Below are 19,958 nucleotides of genomic sequence, written 5' to 3' on the forward strand. Positions count from 1 at the left end.
ATGCACACTTAACCACTGCGCCACTGGGCCGGCCCCTATATTTATTTTTGATTACTGGGTCTCATGGTTTCTGAAAGGAGTGGCCCACTTTTTCCTAGGCTGGGCCCCCACCTTCACTAAGACCCACCCCTTCTCATCCCTGGAGCTTCTCTGTGACCATGGGGCCATCTTTCATCCCATTTCTTGCTCTTATGGGGGCCTGCCATGCCAAACAGGGAAGGGACTGGGGCAAGGGTGTAGACACAGAACTGCTCACCCTCCATCCCGTGGGGTCTGACTCCGGCTCAGAGTAGGGGCCACTCCTTGGGTGGCCCAGAGCATTGGGAAGAAATGGTGCTCCCAACCCAGTGGACTCAGTTCGATCACCGGCCCTTCTGCAGAAGCCAGCCCAGCATCTGGGGGCTGTGGATGAGACTGACCCGGACACAAATCCCAGCTCCACGTCAAACTCATCAGGGACTGAGTTGGTGCCTGCCCCTCTCTGAGCCTCAGTTTCCTCATCTGTAAGTTGGGCCGATGACTCTCATCTCAGAGACCCATCCCATGTGACACTCAGTGATCACTATTCTCAATGAGAATGCGAAGTGGCCACTGCAGGTCCAGGGCTGGGCTTCTGGGTTCACATCTCAGCATGGCCCTGTAGACGCTGTGTGCTCTCGGACAAGCAGCACCACCTCTCTGAGCCCCACTCCTCCTCGGACCGTTTACACAACAGAAACGGGAACACACTGGCTCTCGGGGCCCCCGCCCGCCCCCGATGACACAGGACGGACGGCGGGGGGCACGACAAAGACACCACCACCGGCCGGATTCGGACGATGTTCCTTTAATACAAATTCGATATATCTACATACACAGGTGGGACCCAGCTGCTTCCGTCTGGATAAGCAGCGTTGAAAGCAACGGCAGACCCGTTCTCGTACAAACAGAAAAACTCGCTTGGGGGTGGTGGGGGGGAACCCATCCTTCTGTTTCTGCCCCCAAACTGCTCCACAGTCCCAGGGGGGATGGGGGTCCCTGATCCGGGGCAGCTGGTTGGTTCGGTCCTCTTCCTCGCGGGCGGGGGGTCGCGGCCATCTCCACCGTGGCAGCGCCCGTCCCGCGGGGTTCAAACCCAACGCTGGTGGGCCCCAGTCCCCCCGCTGCCCCACCCTCCCCACTGTCCTTGATATGTCTCAGAATGTAATTAAAAAAAAAAAAGATAAAGAAGGAAGAAAAGAAACCGGGAGCAAAAGGACGTCTTCTTCTCGAGCGAGGCCCACGGAAAAAGAAGATGGGGCGGCCGCCGCCCTGCGCACCTGCGGCTACGGCCACCACGTCCGCCTACGGTGAAAAAATAACCTGTCTGTGAACAGGACAGGAATAAGCCAAGGTTTTCTGTTTAAATTCATGGACTGGCAAGTCTCTGGTTTGTTTTTTTTTTTTCCTGTTTGTTTCTTCTTTTAAAAAAAAAATCGAAAAAAATACACTATTTAAAAAAAGAAAAGAAAAGTCACTGGATACGGTTACACCGAGTTTGAAAAGAAAGTTGACTTCTGCGCGCTGACCCCCCGCCCCCCAGCCCGGTGCCCCCCCCGGGGGCTGCAGGGCGGGAGGGCTCCCCGGAGGAGGCGGAGGGGCCCGGGTCACGGACCCCCACCCGCCTCTGGTTCTGGGGAGGACCCCTGTTTGTCACCATCCCGCCACCCCCCCACCCCGGAATCTCTCGTTTTGGAATCGGAAGGAAAAGAGGAATGTGGCAAGTATCTGAAGGCGGCCGCTGGCGTCCTGGGAGGTCACTGGGGGCCGCACGCGGTGGGGCCGGAGGGGCCGCGTCGTTCCCAGAGACCCTGCAGAAATGAGGCCACCGCCGCCGCCGCCTCCCGCCCTGGCCGCCGGGGGTCCGGGCCTCTGGGGGCCCACCCGGCGCGGGCAGACGCATCCGGGGCCGGTGGAGTCGGGCCGGGGGCGACCATGGCTTTAGGTTGCATAGTGATCGAAGCTTCCGAGATACTCCAGGGCCGCCTGGTAGCAGAACTGGTACTCGTCCTGCGGGAGGGGACGGGAACCCGGGCTCGGTCAGCGCCTCCGCTGCCCTGAAGCCCCCCATGGCTCCCCATGGCCCTCAGGGGCACACTGACACCCCCTTGCCCTTCCGGAATGTTCTCTCCTCATCTTTTAAGACATGGCTGCTCAGCCGTCCCCTCCACCTGCCATCTCTCCCTGGGGGCCCCCGTGTCTCCCCAGAGACAGGAGAGTTTGGAGGACGTTGTTAAAATGCCCAACAGGAACGCGGGCGCAGGGAGGTCCCTCCCCGCTCTGGGCCTCGCCTTCCCCATCTGGGGACTGCTGGGACTTCAGGATGTGCGGCCCGTGCCAGGGTCCCAGCTGAGCCGTGAGCTTGCTGAGACTTTGGGACCCCGACGGACCCCTCTCTGTCTACTCCGAGGGATGCTTCTCGGCTCTGGACTTGCACCTACTGTTTTTTTTCTTTTGAGGAAGATTAGCCCTGAGCTAAAATCTGCTGCCAATCCTTTTTTTTTTTTTTTTTGGCGGAGGAAGACTGGCCCTGAGCTAACATTCATGCCCATCTTCCTCTACTTTACATGTGGGACGACGCCTACCACAGCATGGCGTGCCAAGCAGTGCCATGTCCGCACCCGGGCTCCAAACCGGCGAGCCCCGGGCCGCCAAAGTGGAACGTGTGCACTAACCACTGCGCCATCAGGCCGGCCCCAACGTCTACTCCTGCGTCCAAAGGGTTGACTGGTTCCGGGACCTTGCACCCACAACAACCCAGAGACTTGAGGGTGGCTGTGCCCCCCTCACAGAGGGGGAGACCGAGGCTCGGGCTGCACGTCCCCTGCCGCGTCCTCACCTCCGTCTGCACCATGGCTGGCCTCTGGGTCCGCAGCATCTTCACGGTCTGGAAGATGTCCACCACGCCTTCGTAGCGCATCCGCTCCAGCACGATGCTGAGCGTGATGAAGACGCCGGTCCTGCCCACGCCGGCACTGTGCGGGGAGCGGGGCAGGTCAGGGGCGGGCACTCCGCAGCCCCGATTTGACGGCCTGGTCCCCTCGGGATGAAAAGAGCCCGAACTGGGACTCGGGGCGGGGCAGCTCACCTGCAGTGGACGGAGATGGGGCCGTCCTGGCCGAACTGCTCCTTGGTTTTGTGCACTTGGCCGATGAAGTCGATGAAGCCCTCCCCCGACTTTGGCACGCCCTGTTCCGGCCAGTCCGTGAACTGGAACTGCCGGACCGTCCGGGACTGGCCGTCCTGGAGCGGAGAGGGACCCTCAGCGAGGTCACGGAGGCCCTCTGCTCCCGCCAGCCTCCGACCCCATCCTCCAACCTCCCGTCCCATCCGCCGTCCAGCCCGACGACTCATTGTCCTTCCCCAGCGAATGGCGCCATCTTGCACTGAGACGCTCCTGTGTCACCTTCACCACCCAAGGATGCCAACGTCCTCCGCCGCCGCCGCCTTCTGCCTTCACCATCCAACTGCACCATCTTACACGGCCACTGTCCACCTCCCACCCGCCATGGCTCCTCTTTCCACATCTCCAATCCCATCCACCAGACCCACTGTGACATCCAACACCACCATTCTCTGCCATCCTCCATGCTTTGTCAACCCACAGAGCACCCAACTGCCCTCCTCGGTCCCATTCTCCGTGTCCATGATCCTCTGTCATCCCCCACTCTGCATCAACCCAGCAGAATACCATCACCCTCCATCCTTTACCATCCAACAGCGCCATCTTCCATCCGTCACCACTGACTACTCATCATCCTCTTTCCCCTAAAAGTGCCACCTAACGCCATTACCTCCTCACTTTACCATCCTGCACTGATAATTCATTATCCTTGATCACCCAGTGATGGCCCCTTCCACTGACTTTCTCCATCCCCCTCCACTCAACCATCCTTCTCTCCAATCCTATCTTCCCACTCCCCAGCGGTGCCATCCAACATCTTCGCTCTCTGCCACCTTCCATCCATCACCACCCAATGGCGCCACTTTCCACAACCCATCACTAGTCACTCAACGCTCTTCACCATCGGAGGGCGGCATCTTCCACGACATCCTCTATCCTCCTTTACCCCTCATCCCAACTTCCCAATCACATTCTCTGCATCAAAACGGGGCCATTTAGTGACACCAGCCTACCTTGACTGTCTCCATCCTCCACCGCCTAACGCTTCGCTTCTCGAATCCCGTCTTCCTTTACCTTGACCGTCAATAGCACTACTACCGTTGATCACTGAACGTTCATGGTTCTTGCCAGTCAAAGCCATTCTCCGTTGACTGTCTCCATCCCTCGCTGGCCAACCATCTTCCTATTTTCCACTGACTCCCCAATCCCACATTCCACCAATCCGACCGCACCATCTCGCACCACCCAATGATGCTGTTTGTTCGACCGGCTTCGCCACCCACGGGCGACACCTTGACCGACATTCCCCACCCCCCATCATCCTACCCCCAAATTCTCCAACACCTCTTCCACCACTAACTGTGATATTCTGTCGCCCAATAGGGCCACCGGCCACTGTCAGTCTTCACCAGTTGCCATCTGACACGTGCTCTCCTCCCACCACCCACCACCGCCATCCTCCCTTGGGTCTTCACCCGCCAACACCGTCCACTCTCCATTCTCATCTCTCCCCACCCAATGGTGCCAATTCCCCGCCACTTGACTCCCACCCTGCGCCACCCTCTTCCCTTCTACAGGTCCGGTCTCCACCACGTGGCACCAGCAATCTGTCCAAACTCCCCCACCCTGTTTTCAGCCCTCCAACTTTATCCTCCACGAGTCGTTGCTTCCAGGAGGACGCCCCTCTCACTTCCTTTTACATGACAGCCTTGGGTCATGTCTCCAGTGAGCGATGCTTCACATGCTCCAATGGGGACACGATGGGGTCAGCACAGGGACACGGTCCTCTCTTCCACCCATTTGGTGGCAGGAGTGGTCACCCAACTGGTCAACGCATTCTTCTTCCTCCCAACCCACGATGCTTATTCCTGCCCCTGGGCCTTTGCATCTCCCCCCAACTAGGGAAGCTCTCTCCAGCAGCCCGTAGAGTCCAGCCTGGGTTCCAGTCCCTCCCAGGAACGTGTCCCCACACTCACCCGGGCGTCTGTGACCTTGAACTCCCGCAGGATGTACTGCGGCATGTTATACTCCGCCATCGGATCCACCACAAAGTACTGATAGCGGGCGGAGCGCTCAGCTGGCCAGTACTGGTGACACTTTTCCTGTCGAGGACACGGAGGCGGCGGTGGTCAGCCCCGCCTGGGCCCCGCGGGACCCCCGCCCACCCTCCGCGGCCCCCGGCTCACCCGGCCCATCTCGCGCAGCTTGGTGAGCATGACGACGATGGTGGAGTTGTTTTCCCACAGCATGCGCCAGAAGTCCTCCGTGGTCTCCGCCAGCGGCCCCTGCGTCGCAATGTAGGCCTTCTGCTGCCTGCGGGGGGTGGGGGGGGCGCCACGTGAGTCCAGGGCCGGCGGGGACACTGAGGCCTGGGAACAGACGCTGCCCGGTGGCTCAGAACCAAACCAGGACTCCCCGTTAGCCGCCTGCTGACCCCTCCTGCCTTCCTCCTCCACCTTCCTCGAGGGCCCTTAGAATACCGTCAGCTGCTTGCACAGCCCAAGTTCTGAATGTTGAGCAGCATCCCTGACCTCTAACCAATAGATACCCGTAGTGGCCACCCCCCCACTCACATCACGACCATGAAAAATGTCCCAACGTTGCCAAATTTCATAAGTGGCAGAACTGCCCAAATGGAGCACCACTAATGCACAACAACACATGGAACCACGTTACGGACAGAAGCCATCAGTTAAATACACGTCTAAAGATTCCCTCCGCCTCACTGTGATGCCCGGGGCTGGCGGTGTCTGTCCAGCTGTCTCCCGCACTAGACCAGAGGCCCCTCACGGGGAGGGCCGGGGCCCCAGCATCGCCGGGCAGAGGGGAAGCACCTGTAGCCATCGATGAAGCTGGCGTTGATGTAGTCGGAGCCCTCCACGCCCCGAATGGGCTGCAGGCAGACCCGCGTGCTCTCGTAGGGCATGATGTTAACCAGGCGGTTCTTGAACTTGTTACAAGGCAGATTGGCACTGATGAAGCGGGACGTGTGGGCTTTCGAGTTGGCCAGCCGCTGTGTGGACGAGGAGGTGGGGGCCATGGTCAGCGCAGCCCCCATAGCAGGCCTGCTCTCTCTGGGGATGGGCAGGGCTGGGTGTTTTCAGCCCGAGCACCAACGGTGGAATGGAGGGTGGAGAAATGCCAACCCCACCACCACCCTCTGGCCCCCATCGCCAGGGGGCCACTCTGGCCTCCAGCTCGTTGTCGCCCTCTCGCACCTTGAACTCGAGCTCCATGCCGGTGACGTGCTCGCCCGGCTCCACCTGGGCCAGCTTCTGGATGTAGGCGTAGAGGCTGCGGGCGGGCACCTCCGTGTTGCCGCAGCCCACCGCCTCCAGCAGGGCCTCGTGGATGAAGCTGTACTGGTCCTCGGTCTGCACCATGTAGTTGCGCTGGGACCGCATGAGCGTCACGTGGCCGTACACGTCCACCGTCTTCTCTGGTTTGATGCGCTCCAGCATGGCGTCGATGACGATGAAGCAGCCGGTGCGGCCCACGCCGGCGCTGCGAGGACAGAGGTGGCAATCAGGGGCCCCCGGGGGAGGGACGGGCTGTGGGGTAGGGGCGAGGCGCAGGGCAATGCATGGCATGGGGGAGGGGGTGAGGTGTGTGGGTGGGGTGAGGGGTGGGGTGTGGGGGCCGGACACAGGGTAGGCAGGGTGTAGTTGGGGTATGGGGCGTGGCCAGGGGCGGGGCATGGGTGGGGCATGGGCATGGCACAGGAAGGGGCAGGGCATAGTGTGGGGCTGGGCATGGGGGGTGGGGCCAGGCCGGGGTACGGGCGGAGCCTGACAGGGGAGCAGGGCAGGCGCACCTGCAGTGGACCACAACAGGGGGCCCAGGTAGGGCAGGCTGTGGGGAGGGGTGGGGTAGGGGCAGGGCTCGGGGCACAGCATGGCAAGGGTGAGGGTGGGCGCGGGACGGCCAGGCCTGGGGCCCGGGGCAGTGGGCGGGGCTCGGGCAGGGGCAGAGCCAGACCAGGGCAGGACAGGGTGCAGTGGGCTGGGCTTGCTGGGCATCGGGGGCGGGGCCACGGCCGGGCCTGGGCGGGGAAGGAGGGCCAGGGAGCAGGGCCAGGGGCAGGGCTGGGTGCTGGGGGCGGGGCCATGGCCAGGCGTGGGCTGGGGAGCAGGGCCAGGGCTGGGGCCAGGGACGGGGCTGGGCACGGGGCCAGGCTGGGGTATGGGTGGGGCCTGGCAGGGGAGCAGGGCAGGCTGCGGGGAGGGCTGGGGCAGGGGCAGGGCTTCAGGCATGGCATGGCAAGGGCGGGGCTGGGGACGGACCAGGCCTGAGGCCCGGTGCAGGGGTGGGGGCTGGAGCCGGGGGTGGGGCCAGACCAGGGCAGGGCTGGGTGCAGTGGGCGGGGCTGGAGCCAGGGGTGGGGCGAGGTGCAGTGGGCGGGGCCGGGTGCAGTGGGCGGGGCTGGAGCCAGGGGTGGGGCCACCTGCAGTGGGCGGGGGTGGGGCGAGGTGCAGTGGGCGGGGCTGGAGCTGGGGGCGGGGCCGGGTGCAGTGGGCGGGGCTGGAGCCAGGGGTGGGGCGAGGTGCAGTGGGCAGGGCTGGAGCTGGGGGCGGGGCCGGGTGCAGTGGACGGGGCTGGAGCCAGGGGTGGGGCCACCTGCAGTGGGCGAGGCTGGAGCTGGGGGCGGGGCCGGGTGCAGTGGACGGGGCTGGAGCCAGGGGCGGGGCCGGGTGCAGTGGGCGGGGCTGGAGCTGGGGGCGGGGCCACCTGCAGTGGGCGGGGCTGGAGCCAGGGGTGGGGCGAGGTGCAGTGGGCGGGGCTGGAGCTGGGGGCGGGGCCGGGTGCAGTGGGCGGGGCTGGAGCCAGGGGTGGGGCGAGGTGCAGTGGGCGGGGCGGGGCCGGCTGCAGTGGGCAGGGCTGGCTGAGCATGGGGGCAGAGCCATGGCCAGGCCTGGGCTGGGAGCAGGGCCAGGGGCAGGGCTGGGGGCGGGGCCAGGCTGCGCATAGGGGGCGGGGCTGGGTGCTGGGGGTGGGGCCAGGCCGGGGCGGGCCTGACGGGCGCACCTGCAGTGGACCACGACCGGGCCGGCATCAGGCGGGTTGCAGGTCTTGACTCTCCGCAGGAAAGCCAGGAACGGGGTCGGATACTCGGGCACCCCGTGGTCCGGCCACGCCGTGAACTGGAACTGGCGGACCTCGCGTTTCTCGCTGGAGCCATTCTAGAGGCCACGGGGACACCGCCTGTCACTGTGGCTGCCACCCGCGGTCAGAGGATGCCCGAATTCACGCCTCTGGACCGCCACGCCCCTGAGCGCCTGCCTCGGGGGCCCAGCTGCCTCCTGGACACAGGGCGGTCCACCTGGGGGTCTGTCCTAAACCCACCCACTGCTCCACCTGGTCCAGCCCCATCATCCCCCATCCGGGCCAGAGCCCGACCTTGTGCAGGGAGAACGTCCGGACGCAGAACGTGGCCAGCTCGATGGTGTCCAGCAGCGTGACCTGGATGAAGCCGTAGGTCTCCGTGCCCCTGTGGGGCCAGTACTGGTCACATTTGATCTGCAGCGAGCGGGAGAACGGAGGTGAGCATGGGCCGGGGCAGGCCGGGGTCTCGGGGTGGGGTGCAGGATCCAGGCCTCACCCGTGACTTCTCCTCCAGCCGGGTCATCATGACAATGGTGGCCGAGCGCTGCTCCCACACCATCCGCCAGAAGTCGCCAAAGGTCTCCGGGAGCGGGCCCTGCGTGGCGATATACGCGTTCTGCCGCCGGTAGCCGTCCACGTAGTTGGCGTTGATGTAGTCGCTGCCCACGATGCCTGCGGCCGGGGCAGGAAGCCAGACATCAGTGGGGGTGCTCTGCCTGCCTGGCCCACCACCTCCAGGAAGCCCTCCTGGATTGGCCCAATCTGTCCCCAAGGAAATCTTCGTAGTTCTCCTCCTACTGCTATTTGGGGCCAGATCGTTCTCTGTGGTGGTGGCTGTCACACCAGTATTGTAGGGTACTGAGTAGCAGCCCTGGCTTCCATCTTATAGATACCACTAGCAGCCCCTCCCCCAAATCGGGACCACAAAAATGTCCCCAGGTGTTACCAAACATGCTCTGGGCAAGAGAACCAGATGTAGAGGAACAGGGAGAAGGATGTTACGGACAGCAGCCATCAGTTAAATACATATCTGAAAATTCCCAGTGGCCTCTGGCTGCAGCGGAGCCAGAATCAGGCCTCAGTTTCCCCATCTGTCCCCTCGCTTGTCCATGCTGGCCCCGACTCGCGCCCGAGAGGGGGCGTGGAGTCTGTGCACCCTGTAGGGGAGGAGGAGGTGGCCCCGTGCACTACCTTCGATGGGCTGGAGGATGACGCGGGAGTGGTCGTAGGCGATGACGTTGGCGTAGCGGTTCTTGGGCTTGTTCACTTCCAGGTTGGAATGCTCCCACGTGAACTGCTGGCCGGGGTCGATGGACTGCGGGGACAAGGGCGGCGGGAGGCGTCAGGGCGCACGGCGCCCACCAGGCCGGGGAGGGCGGGAGGCGGGGCCGGCTCACCTCGTACTCCTGGGAGAGCTTGAGGCTGTCGTTGGCCTTCAGCCGCTCCGTGTGCTCGGCCATGTCCGCGATGGGGATGGGCGGGTGGCTGAGCATGCCTGCGGGGAGAGCAGACCCCGCCGGCGCGGGACGGTCACTCGGGGGGCGGCCCCAGGGCCGGGGGCGGGGAGCTGTTCTACAGTGTGAGTCTGCGATGGACGAGCTGCGTTAGACGGGGTGGCGGGGGCGGGGACCCCAGGCCCGCGTGGCGGAAGGTGGGGTGCTGGAGGCTGCAGCTCCCGGCCGGGCGAGCCCGACACCCTCGGCTCCCAGTGTCCACCCGTCCCGGTTCCCCCAACCCGGCTGGGGATGCAGGGGCCGCCCCGGAGGACATCCAGCTCCTGGTGCCTGGTGGCAAGAAGCCGGCAGGTGACACAGAAAGGAAGGAGGAGATGCACCCCGCTGGGTCTTCAGAAACATCGTCCCCGGGGTGGGGAGCGAGGTGGACACCCTCGCTGTCTCTTTCCGAACAGAGGGACCGAAAAGTCCCCTGCCAGGGAGAGTTGAGGGATGGGGGACGGGGGACACAGCGTGTGTGTGCACTGTGGGGAGGGGGGTCCCCATCTCTCTGTGCACCTGCTTGGGGCCGTGAGCCCAAGGGCTCCTTTTCTCATCTGGGATGGGGACGGGTGACCTCCCTATCCTGGAGCCCCGGGGGGCGGTGCTGGAGGGAGGAGGGGGGGCCTGGCTCTGTCTCCCCGAAACCTGGGTCTGCCAGGCCCCTCTCCTGTCCGGGGGGCCTGGCGGCTGCGCCCGGACTCGCAACCTCTCTGCAGCTCCATCGACCCCGAGCTAACTTAAACCGCCAGCTCCCGGCTTGAGCCGTTAACCATTAGGTAAGGGAAAGTTAAACCGTTAAAAGATGCCAGGCCGGCTGGTAAACAGCTGCCGCTCTGAGCCCCTCTGCGTGGCCCCTGCTGGGCCGGCTGTTCCCGAGCCCCCATCTGAGGGGTCTGACGCCGTGTCCGTCTGCCTGGAGGGTCCCCCCGCCCGGCACGCGGCAGCTCCTGTCCTACGGACGGAAGTGCCTGGCCTACATCCCTGCCCCAACCTCCCGCGGACACACCCGCGGCCGCCACCAGCGCCCCACACAGGGCCCGCCGGCCGGGACCCCCGCCCCCCACCCTCCCCCCGGGGGGAAGCCAGCGCGGGACGGGCGGGCAAGATAGGAGGCGGGATGGAGAGACCGAGGATGAGAACGAACGAGGGCGAAAGGAAGCCGAGAACAGAGACACAGAAACTAACTTTCAAAGTGAAACCCCGGCTCCCTGAGGGGGCTTCTGAGGCCCGAATCTGCAGAGACAGCAAACAATAAATAGATGAAAACACGCGGGACCCGCCCCCCGACCCCGTGCTGCGGGCGGCCAGCCGATGGACGCAAGGGGGGGCAGAGCGGCTTCGATGACGAGGGACGCTGGGCTGAGAACCTATGGTCACTGCCATGTGTCCCAGTCCTGGTTTTTAGCCGTGACCTTGGGGAGACCCCAAAGCTTTGGGCTCTTCTCTCCACATGTCCCCCCCAGACCAACCCGGCCTTGGGTCCCCTGTTGGGGTCAGCAGAAGGGATTCTGGAGGAGATGCAGGATGGCGAGGGGGAAATTTGGGGATGGGGGAAGGGCGTATGGGCCCATGCCGTGAGCTTTAAGGAGGACAGCAGCCATCAGTTAAATGCTCATTTTAAATGCACAGTTTAAAATCCTCACTGGGATGGAAACAGAACGGACAGAAGCCCGTCTACAAAGAGAAAAGAGAAGGGAGCACATTCCGGGTGCCGCAGGAGGACTTTCACGACCCCCTGTGGAGGACGGCAGCCATCAGTTAAATGCAAACATCTCCTATCTCCATTTGGCTGGAGTTAACATGACCAGTTCAGAGACAGGAAGCAGAGACCAGGGTGCGGGCAGAGGAACAGATGTAACTGCTCTGTGACCTCGTAAGGGGAGAACAGCAGCCATCAGTTAAATTAAAAAATCCCTTATTTGGTTAGAAGCAGCCGGCATGGGCCCATAAAGAAGGAGGAGACGGGCGAGTGTGTGGATGATGACCAAGGACGGGAGCCCGAGGTGCAGCAGGCGACTAAAGCTGAACCCCATTCATCTACAGGGAATGATGAAGCCAGGGCGGAGCGTGATCATTTGCAGCCACGGAGGGGAGAGACGCGGGGCGTGGGGAGGGCCGTTTGTGTGCCTTGCTTGGGGGCGCGCCCCAGAAAGTGTGCGAAAACCCCAACAGCCACCCCTGAGTGATCCTCAGACTAGAAGTGTGAACAGAAGCACGGCCCTTCCTGCCAGAAATGAGGGGTTTTTTTTGTGTGTGTGTTTTTTTAGCTCCCAGAAGAGCCAGGAGCCATCAGTTAAATGCAATTTCTCCAGAGCTGCAATTTTTCAGCAGAACCGCCACCCGAGATGGTTCCAAGCCCAGACGTGCGTGGGAACCTGGGAACCGCGGATGTCACCACCCCAGGCTCAGGCCGGCGTTGACAGAGTCGTCCCTGGCACCTGGGATGGACACCTACCCGGCGTCTGGAAGTTGATACGCCTCATTTCCACGGGGTCCTTGGGGTGGTGCGGGGCGAGGTCAGCGTTGTTCAGGAGGCATTTGGTGCGCGGCTCGGAGTCCTTGCGTTTACTGAGCGGGGGCGAGCAGAAGTGGCGCTGAGGACCCGTGGGTGCCCAGAGACACGTGTCCACCCGCGTGGATGCAGTTCAGGCGCCACAAACGTGCATGCAGCCGGTGGGAAACGGGCTATGCACACGCCTGATGGGGGCTCCCAGGACCAAGCACGGCCCATTGGGGGCAGCAGGAGCCCCCCTCCTGCCGTGGGCGTGGGGCCACCCGGTCCCCCCTCCACAGCCTCCTGCCTCGTGGCTCCTGGGGGTGGGGCCGGCTCTTACCTGTCGGGCTTGCTGCTCCGGAAAGCAGAACCAGGCGAAAGAGGAGGAAAAAGGACACAAATGAGGGCATGCTCTGCGTCGGCGGGCGGCCTGCCTAACCTCTCTGAGCCTTGGAAACTCTCCTCCGAAAAAACGGAGGCTAATGCTTCCTTGCTTGGGTCCCCCCGCCACCGCCACCAGGAGCCGTGTCTCGGCCGTCCCATTCTAGCCTGGGATGGGTCCCGCGTGGCCACCACAATTATTATCCTCATCTCACGGGACAGAGGCAGCCTCCACCCCAATCTTGCCGAGTGGAGGGTGGCGCTTGATCAGAAGGCAAATCACTGGCCTGGCTGGAACCCCAGCCCTGCCACGAACCACACCCCCACAGGCTGTGTGACTTGGATCGAGTGGCTTAACCTCTCTGAGCCTCAGTTTTCCAATCTGGACCACCGAGGACTTCCGAGATGACCCCCCGAGATGGATCTTTCTAGACTCCCCCCGACCTCCTTGCCAGGAAGCCCTCCCTCCTGTCAACGGGGGGCCGGTGGGGGGCTCACTTCTTGTAGAGCAAGATGGCAATGACGATGCAGATGATGAAGACCACGGCCAGCACAGGCCCGATCACCCAGATGAGCCCCTCCTCGCCGTCCACGATGGGCTGGGGGTCCGGGTTATCCAGCTGGAAGGGGTCTGAGAAGGGGCTGGCCGCAAACGTCTGCAGGGACGGGATAGGGTGGGGGGACCCTCATCAGTGTCCGGCCTCGTCATGGCGGCCGGGTGTGTCTTCCTCAAACACAACCTGTGACCCGCCCCTGCTCCAAATTCTCTGATGGCTCCCAAAACCCTGATCCATCTTCGTTCTCCCCACACACCCTCTTCTTCGGCCACTCTGAAGTCCTTTCTGTTCCTCTTGCACCTCTGGACCTTTGCAGGTGCAAGTCTTGGAGATGCCTTTTCTTTGTCAAACTCCTACGCATCCGTCAAAGCCCCAGTTCCAAAGTCCCTTCCTCCAGAAAGCCTTTCCAAAATCTCAAGTCCCTCCCGCTGTCTAGTCATGACCATGGGCAGCTGAGGGGGCCCTGAGGTCAGAGCCGCGGAAGCTGAGGCTCACTCGGTGGGCATGGCTGGACACCGGCTGACACCACTGGGGACTTACGGGCTCACTCTTCTGCAGCACGGCGAGCACGAAGAGAACATATCGGTGGCCAGGCTCCAGGCCCCTGTTGTCAAAGCCACCGTACTGCTTCTGGTCGCCAGGGTGGAAGGTGGACGGCAGCACCGAGAAGCGGGCAGCAATGTAGGGCCGGGGCGCCTCGAGCTGGCGCGAATGCCTCAGGCTGCGCCTCTGCAGCCGCGAGATGTCCTGGATGAGCTGTGGGAACAGAGGTGCGGGGTGCTCAGAGCCTGCCTGGGAGCAACGGAGCTCATGAGAGCCAGGATGCATCTGGGCCTCGCAGGTCGGGCCCCGCGCCCTCACCTCCTCCAGGTCCATGTCCTCAGGGCTGCCCAGCGGGGTCAGGAACTGGCCACCGCGAGACTTGCGCAGTGGCACCATCACGATGAAGTAGTTCCTGTCGGGAGATGAAGGGTCGGGGGGCTAGGGGTGAGCGGGGAGCCCCCTTTCTGAATCTTCCCCTCTGCTCATACGAGGGTCTGGTCCCCTCCACCCCCAGCCATATAGGACCAGAGTTCCCGATTTGAGCCCCCAGGCTTTCAATCAAGCTGTGCCTTCTGCCTAGAGAGCCTGCATTCTCGAACTCCTATACATCCTTCAAAGCCCTAGTTTCCATGCCCACACATTCTCATAGCCCTTAATTCTTCTCTGCCTCCCAGGTGGAGTCCTCCTGCCCTCCCTGGGGACCCCCCAGCCCTGGTGCCTGTCACTGCCACTCCCACGCGGCTGAGTGTTTCCAGTTTGTCACCCCATCAGGCACACAGGGGTATCAGGGAATGCCAGGGGAGCAGACACGGGGCCATGGTTAGTGACGAGGCCCTGCACCTTCAGGGCAACCACTTGAGATGGGGCTGGGAGGATCGCTCAGGAAACAAGAGGCCCAGAGAGGTCAAGCGGCCGGCCCTGGTCACACAGCTGGCTAAGGGGGTGGGGGGAGTCCCGGGCGGGATGGTGGGGGGTCAAGCGTACTGGACGGGCACGGGGCTCTGGCCGTCGGGCAGATACACCATGATGAAGCCGTCGGAGTCGGGCTTGGGGGCCACGCTGGGCTTGGTGTTGAGCAGGCTGAAGGCGGTCCAGGCGGTGACGGTCTGCTGGAGGCCGCCCAGGCTGCTGCCGCGGTTCGTGAGCACGAAGTTGTAGAAGGTGTTGGGCTTGAGCTGCGTGATGAGCTTCTTGGTCGTGCGGCCGTCCACGTCCAGGGTGAGCCCGTTGTACTGGATCTGCGGGCCGGGGCCGGCTCAGCGGGTGCCGGGCTGACCCCCCACCCTGACCGAGCCGCGACCCCAGACTCGGCCCCGACCCTGCTCGACTGTGACCCCAGACTGAGCCCTAATCCCAGCTGAGCCTCGACCCCAGGCTGAGCCCCAGTTCTGACTGAGTCCCAATTCTGACTGAGCCTCGATGGCAAACTGAGCCATGATCCCAGGCTAAGTCTTGGCCCCAGACTGAGCCCTGATACCATATAGATCCTCAGTCCCAGCTGAGTTCCAACTGTGACTGAGCCCTAATCCCAGCTGAACCTTGACCCCAGGCTGAGCCCCAGTTCTGAGTCCCAATTCTGACTGAGCCTCGATGACAAACTGAGCCATGATCCCAGGCTAAGTCTTGGCCCCAGACTGAGCCCTGATCTCAGACAGAGCCTCAGTCCCAGCTGAGTCCCAATCCTGACTGAGCCCTAATCCCAAACTGAGCCCTGACCCCTAAATGAGTCTTCATTCTAGCCAAGCTCTGACCCCAGGCTCAGCCCTAACTCTGACTGAGCCCCAACCCTAGGTTAAGTCTCAACCTCAGACAGATCCTTAATCCTAGCTGAGCCCTGAACCCAGGTTGAGCCCCAATTATGACTGAGTCTCAATTCTGAATGAGCCCCAACCCTAGACTGAGCCTCGATCCCAGGCTAAGTCTTGACCCCAGACTGAGCCCTGATCCCATACAGAGCCTCAGTCCCAGCTGAGTTCCAACTGTGACTGAGCTCTAATCCCAGACTGAGCCATGAACTCAGACTGAGCCTCAATCTTAGTTGGGTCCCAGGCTGAGCCCAAACTCTGAATGAATCCCAATCCTGACTGAGTCTTGAGCCCAGGCTAAATCTTGACCCCAGACAGATCCTTAATCCCAGCTGAGCCCTTACTCCAGACTGAGCCTGGATCCTGACTGAGCCTTGGTCCCAAACAGATCCTCAATCCTAGCTGAGCACCAATCTTTACTGAGCCCCAATCTTGACTGAGCCCTGATCCCAGGTTAAGTCTTGACCCCCAGACTGAGCCTCAATTTCAGCAATCAATTCTGACTGAGCCACAATCCTGACTGAGCCCTAATCCCAGACTGAGCCTTGGTCCAAGACAGATTCTCAATCTTAGCTGAGTACCAATCCTTACTGAGCCCCAATTCTGACTGAGCCCCGATCCCAGGTTAAGTCTCAACCCCAGACTGAGCCTCAATCTCAGCTGAGCCCTAACCCCAAGCTGAGCTCCAACTCTGAATCCCAATCCTAATTGAGCCTTGATCCCACACAGATCCTCAATCCCAGTTGAGTCCCAGTCTTGACTGAGCCCTGATCCTGACTGAGCCCTCATCCCAGGTTAAGTCTTGACTTCAGGCTGAGCCTCGATCCCAGACATATCCTCAGTCCCAGTTGAGCCCTAATCCTGACTGAGCTCTGATCCCAGGCTGTCTTGACCCCAGACTGAGCCTCAATCCCAGCTAAAGCCCTGACCCCAAGCTGATCCCAGTTCTAAGTCTCAGTCCTGACTGAGCCCCAACCCCAGACTGAGCCTTGATCCCAGCTGAAGCCTGACCCCACTCAGGCCCGAGTCCCGCTGAACCCCAACCCTACCCCGAGCCCCGACTCCTGACCTGGCCCGCCCGCCCCCGAGGGGCCGCACCTTGTAGGGCGTGGGCGAGTTGTAGTTGTCGGGGAACTCCCAGCTGAGCAGCACCGACGTCTTCATGATCATCTTCACCTTGAAGTTCTTGGGCGAGACTGTGCGGGCAGCGGCCGAGCGGGAGAGAGCAGAGAGAGGGGCCCGTGAGCACCAGGGGCGGGCGAGTCAGGGCGGGTGGGGGGCGGGGGGCGGCCCAGGCGCTCCCTGTCGTCCGCTGTGCCCGTGCCCACGGCCTTCCTGCCTGGCCCTGGCCCGGCCCTGCCCCAAGTCCCTGACGGGGAGACGGCGCAGCTGCAGAGAGAAGTCGCTGGAGGAGGAGGAGGAGGGTGGGGCCGGCGGTGCCACCCGGGCACGTCCCACCTTTGCCAACGCCGGCGCCTCGGGGTCCGGACTCGCCTCGAGCGTCCATGAGGAAGCCGACCACTTACCTGGGTGGGGGACGGGGAGGGGGCTGGGGTGGGGGTGGGCGCGAGGCCCGGTCCGGCTCTGTTGCGGGGGTCCCCGCGCGCCTACCTTGGTCCCGCAGGAACGTCCGGTAGCGGACGGGGGGGCTGTAGGGGCCGGGGCCCCGGCGCGTGTGGGCCCGCACTTGCAGGTCATAGGTTGTGTCCGGCTTGAGGCCCCGCAGGGTGAGCGCGTTCTCGGCGCCCGGCTCGGCCGCCGCGGGCAGCTCGGTCTCTCGGGCGGGGCCCGGGGCGCCGGCCTCGCGCACGGCCACCGTGTACTTGACGATGGCCCCGTTGCGCTCGGCGGGCACGGGCGGCAGCCAGCGGAGCAGGACGGTGCCGGCTGAGGCGTTGCCGGCCGCCTCAAGGATCTGCGGGTGGCCACGGGGCGCGTCCTCTGGGATGCTCAGGACCTCAGCCGCCTCCTCGCCCAGGCCGCCGCGGCCACGGGCCGCCAGCCGGAACACGTACGTGGCCCCCTTGTGCACTCCCGGGGCGGCATAGTGGTCCTCGGTGGGCGGGAACTCCAGGGTGGCCAGGGGTGACGAGTCCTCGCGGCCAAACTGTAGGCGGTAGCCCAGGACCTGGTCGTCGGCGGTGCTGGCCGGGGGCTCCCAGCGTGCCAGCAGGCTGCCCTCGGGGGTCTGCTGCACCGACAGGGTGGGGCGGCCCAGCACTGCGGGGACACGGGGCTGGTGTCAGTCCCAGAGTGTGGGGTGGGTGGTAGCTCTTCACGGGGTCGGTGGGGGGAGGTCTCGGGGAGCCTCATTCAAAGGGGAGATCTGGGAAACACAGTTCCGGGCAGAGGGAACAGCCAGTGCAAAGGCCCTGAGGCGGGGCTGTCCTGGAGGCAGAGAACTCGGAGAAGCCAACAAAGAAAAACTCCCACAGATGCCCCTCATCTATTCAGCTCCTCATTTATCTGCCCCTGGCCTCCCACTGGCACAGGACAAACACCCCTGGGACGTGGGAGTGTGCAAAACCCTGCCCCATGGTTCTCCTGGTCTGAGTAGGAATCAGTGTGCCAAGGTCCTGATAAGTCCTGCGGTGGAGGAGCTCTACGAATGAGACCAGGCTTCTCCGCTGCAGGACTCATCAGGACCTTGAATGGACCACGTTGTGAGCGGTCATGGCCTACACAGTGGGTTCCGCTTGGCAAGCACAGCTCTAAGGAGAGGAGGGACGTGTCAGGGGACGCTTCCTGGAGGAGGTGTCACGGGCTCTGGACACTGGAGGAGAGAAACTGGGCAGATGAAGGGAACAGCATGTAGAGGGGCTGTGTCCAGTGGCCTGGAACGTCAGGCTTTGCAGACTGAGGTACAGTGGTGATGGTCCCCAAGGGAAACTGAGGCAGGGCTGCCAGGAGAGGAGGCCTCCTGGGGCAGTGGGGGAGATGGGCACAATGCCCCAAAAAGACAGCCCCCTTGGGGTGGTCAGAGCTGTGATGGAGGCAGCACAGGGTGCTGGGGACTGTGGGGTCGGGGTGGGGAAGGCTTCCCAGAGGAGGTGCAGGCCAAGCAAAGACGGGTATCCAGGCGGAGGGACAGCCCGGGGAGAGCCGGGAGGGGACAAAGGACAAGGGGGTCCAGTTGGCTGTGCACGGTTTCCCTCTGGCTGGAGCTAAGTGGGTGAGGAGGCGGTGACAAAAATGAGGTGGCTGGATCACACTGAGCCTGAATCCCCTCCTGAGAAGCCCCCACCCCTTTGCTCTCACTGCTCCCCCCGCACAGCCTGCCATCTCCCCACATGGGCTTAAGAACTCTGGGGGGACGCTCTGGGGGCAAAGGGGCCGTGGGGGGGGGTCTCGCACCTGCTCCTTTGGTCACCACCACCTTGGGTTTGCTGCGAGCGCCGTCGCCCTTCATGGTGTACGCGGCTACCGTGATGGAGTAGGCGGTCTCAGGCTGCAGGTTTGTGATGACCATCTCCTGTGGGCGGGGCTGGGGTCAGTGCGGCACCGGGGGCGGGGACCGGCCCTGCCCACCCTCCTCCCCGCGCTGGGGACAAGCCGGGCGCGTGAGGGGCCCCGTCCGCGGCGGAGACGTGCACCCGAGCGCATGCACAGACCCGACACGCGGCACGTCCATGCGGAGATGGGCACACGCAGCCCGGCACCCCGCCATCCCGCCTGGACCAGCGCAGCCCCCTCCACCCTAGACCCTGTCTCTGTGCTCCCCACAGACCCTGCCAGAGGGCGCCCAGGAGTCCCTGAGTCGGGCTGCCTCCTCCACCCGCAGCCCTCCAGGCTCCCCCTCCCTTGGGGAGAAGCCGAGTCCTCCCCGCGGTCCCCCAGGCCCTGCACGACCTGCCCCGTCCCCTCCCTGCCCTCCCTCCTCCCTCTCTCCCCCTCCTCCCTCTGCTCCTGCCACACGCCCTCCTTGCTGTTCCTCTAACACGCCAGGCATAGTCCTGCCCCAGGGCCTTTGCACATGCGGTTCCCTCTGCCTCCACTACCCCCACGGTGTGATGGTGATCCCCCCTACACCGGCTCTCCTAAGCCAATCGTTAAATTTCAAGGAGTTTTATGAGCCAGTGACTCAACTCAAGCCGTTACCAAAAATTAAATGACATAAACTTATGACCCAATAAATAATATGAACCACGAAGGTGGTAAATACTCAAAGTCCACCTCTTCCTAATTATTTCCCACGTTCAGCCCGATCTACGCTCCCGAGGTCATTCTGTCTCCCGCATCCGCGGGGTAGAAAGACCCCAGGGCACAATGACCAGTGACCACCCGTTCCCTGGGTGGCTTGAAATGGACATGGTGGGAGGATGGGCACCACGGAAATGGGCAAATGCCAGGAATCGGGACTCTGCCACCCGCCCGCCGGGAGAGCTGACACCGCTGGCTACACCGGGTCCCCGCCAGGGCTGGAACCGGACGCGTGTT

General features: G+C 63.2%; 1 protein-coding gene across 1 annotated transcript in view; it reads right to left on the minus strand.

Annotated features, from left to right (window-relative positions):
* Positions 1–810: 810 nt before the first annotated feature.
* PTPRS (protein tyrosine phosphatase receptor type S) overlaps positions 811–19,958 on the minus strand; it is a 95,334-nt gene continuing 76,186 nt past the window's right edge. Inside the window, exons 14-35 of the mRNA XM_023644493.2 lie at positions 18,876–18,993; positions 17,133–17,741; positions 16,620–16,717; positions 14,701–14,954; positions 14,035–14,128; positions 13,714–13,929; positions 13,115–13,272; positions 12,576–12,587; positions 12,197–12,309; positions 10,927–10,974; positions 9,643–9,740; positions 9,437–9,560; positions 8,742–8,917; positions 8,540–8,659; positions 8,168–8,322; positions 6,361–6,646; positions 5,977–6,155; positions 5,329–5,455; positions 5,119–5,244; positions 3,107–3,261; positions 2,858–2,993; positions 811–2,028 (exon numbers count right to left, since the gene is read on the minus strand). Of these exons, the coding sequence (XP_023500261.1) occupies positions 1,960–2,028; positions 2,858–2,993; positions 3,107–3,261; positions 5,119–5,244; positions 5,329–5,455; positions 5,977–6,155; positions 6,361–6,646; positions 8,168–8,322; positions 8,540–8,659; positions 8,742–8,917; positions 9,437–9,560; positions 9,643–9,740; positions 10,927–10,974; positions 12,197–12,309; positions 12,576–12,587; positions 13,115–13,272; positions 13,714–13,929; positions 14,035–14,128; positions 14,701–14,954; positions 16,620–16,717; positions 17,133–17,741; positions 18,876–18,993 (3,471 nt within the window). The 3' untranslated portion in view covers positions 811–1,959. The remainder of the gene's footprint in view (positions 2,029–2,857; positions 2,994–3,106; positions 3,262–5,118; positions 5,245–5,328; positions 5,456–5,976; positions 6,156–6,360; positions 6,647–8,167; positions 8,323–8,539; positions 8,660–8,741; positions 8,918–9,436; positions 9,561–9,642; positions 9,741–10,926; positions 10,975–12,196; positions 12,310–12,575; positions 12,588–13,114; positions 13,273–13,713; positions 13,930–14,034; positions 14,129–14,700; positions 14,955–16,619; positions 16,718–17,132; positions 17,742–18,875; positions 18,994–19,958) is intronic.

Source organism: Equus caballus, chromosome 7, assembly GCF_041296265.1.
Source record: "Equus caballus isolate H_3958 breed thoroughbred chromosome 7, TB-T2T, whole genome shotgun sequence".
NCBI lineage: Eukaryota > Metazoa > Chordata > Mammalia > Perissodactyla > Equidae > Equus > Equus caballus.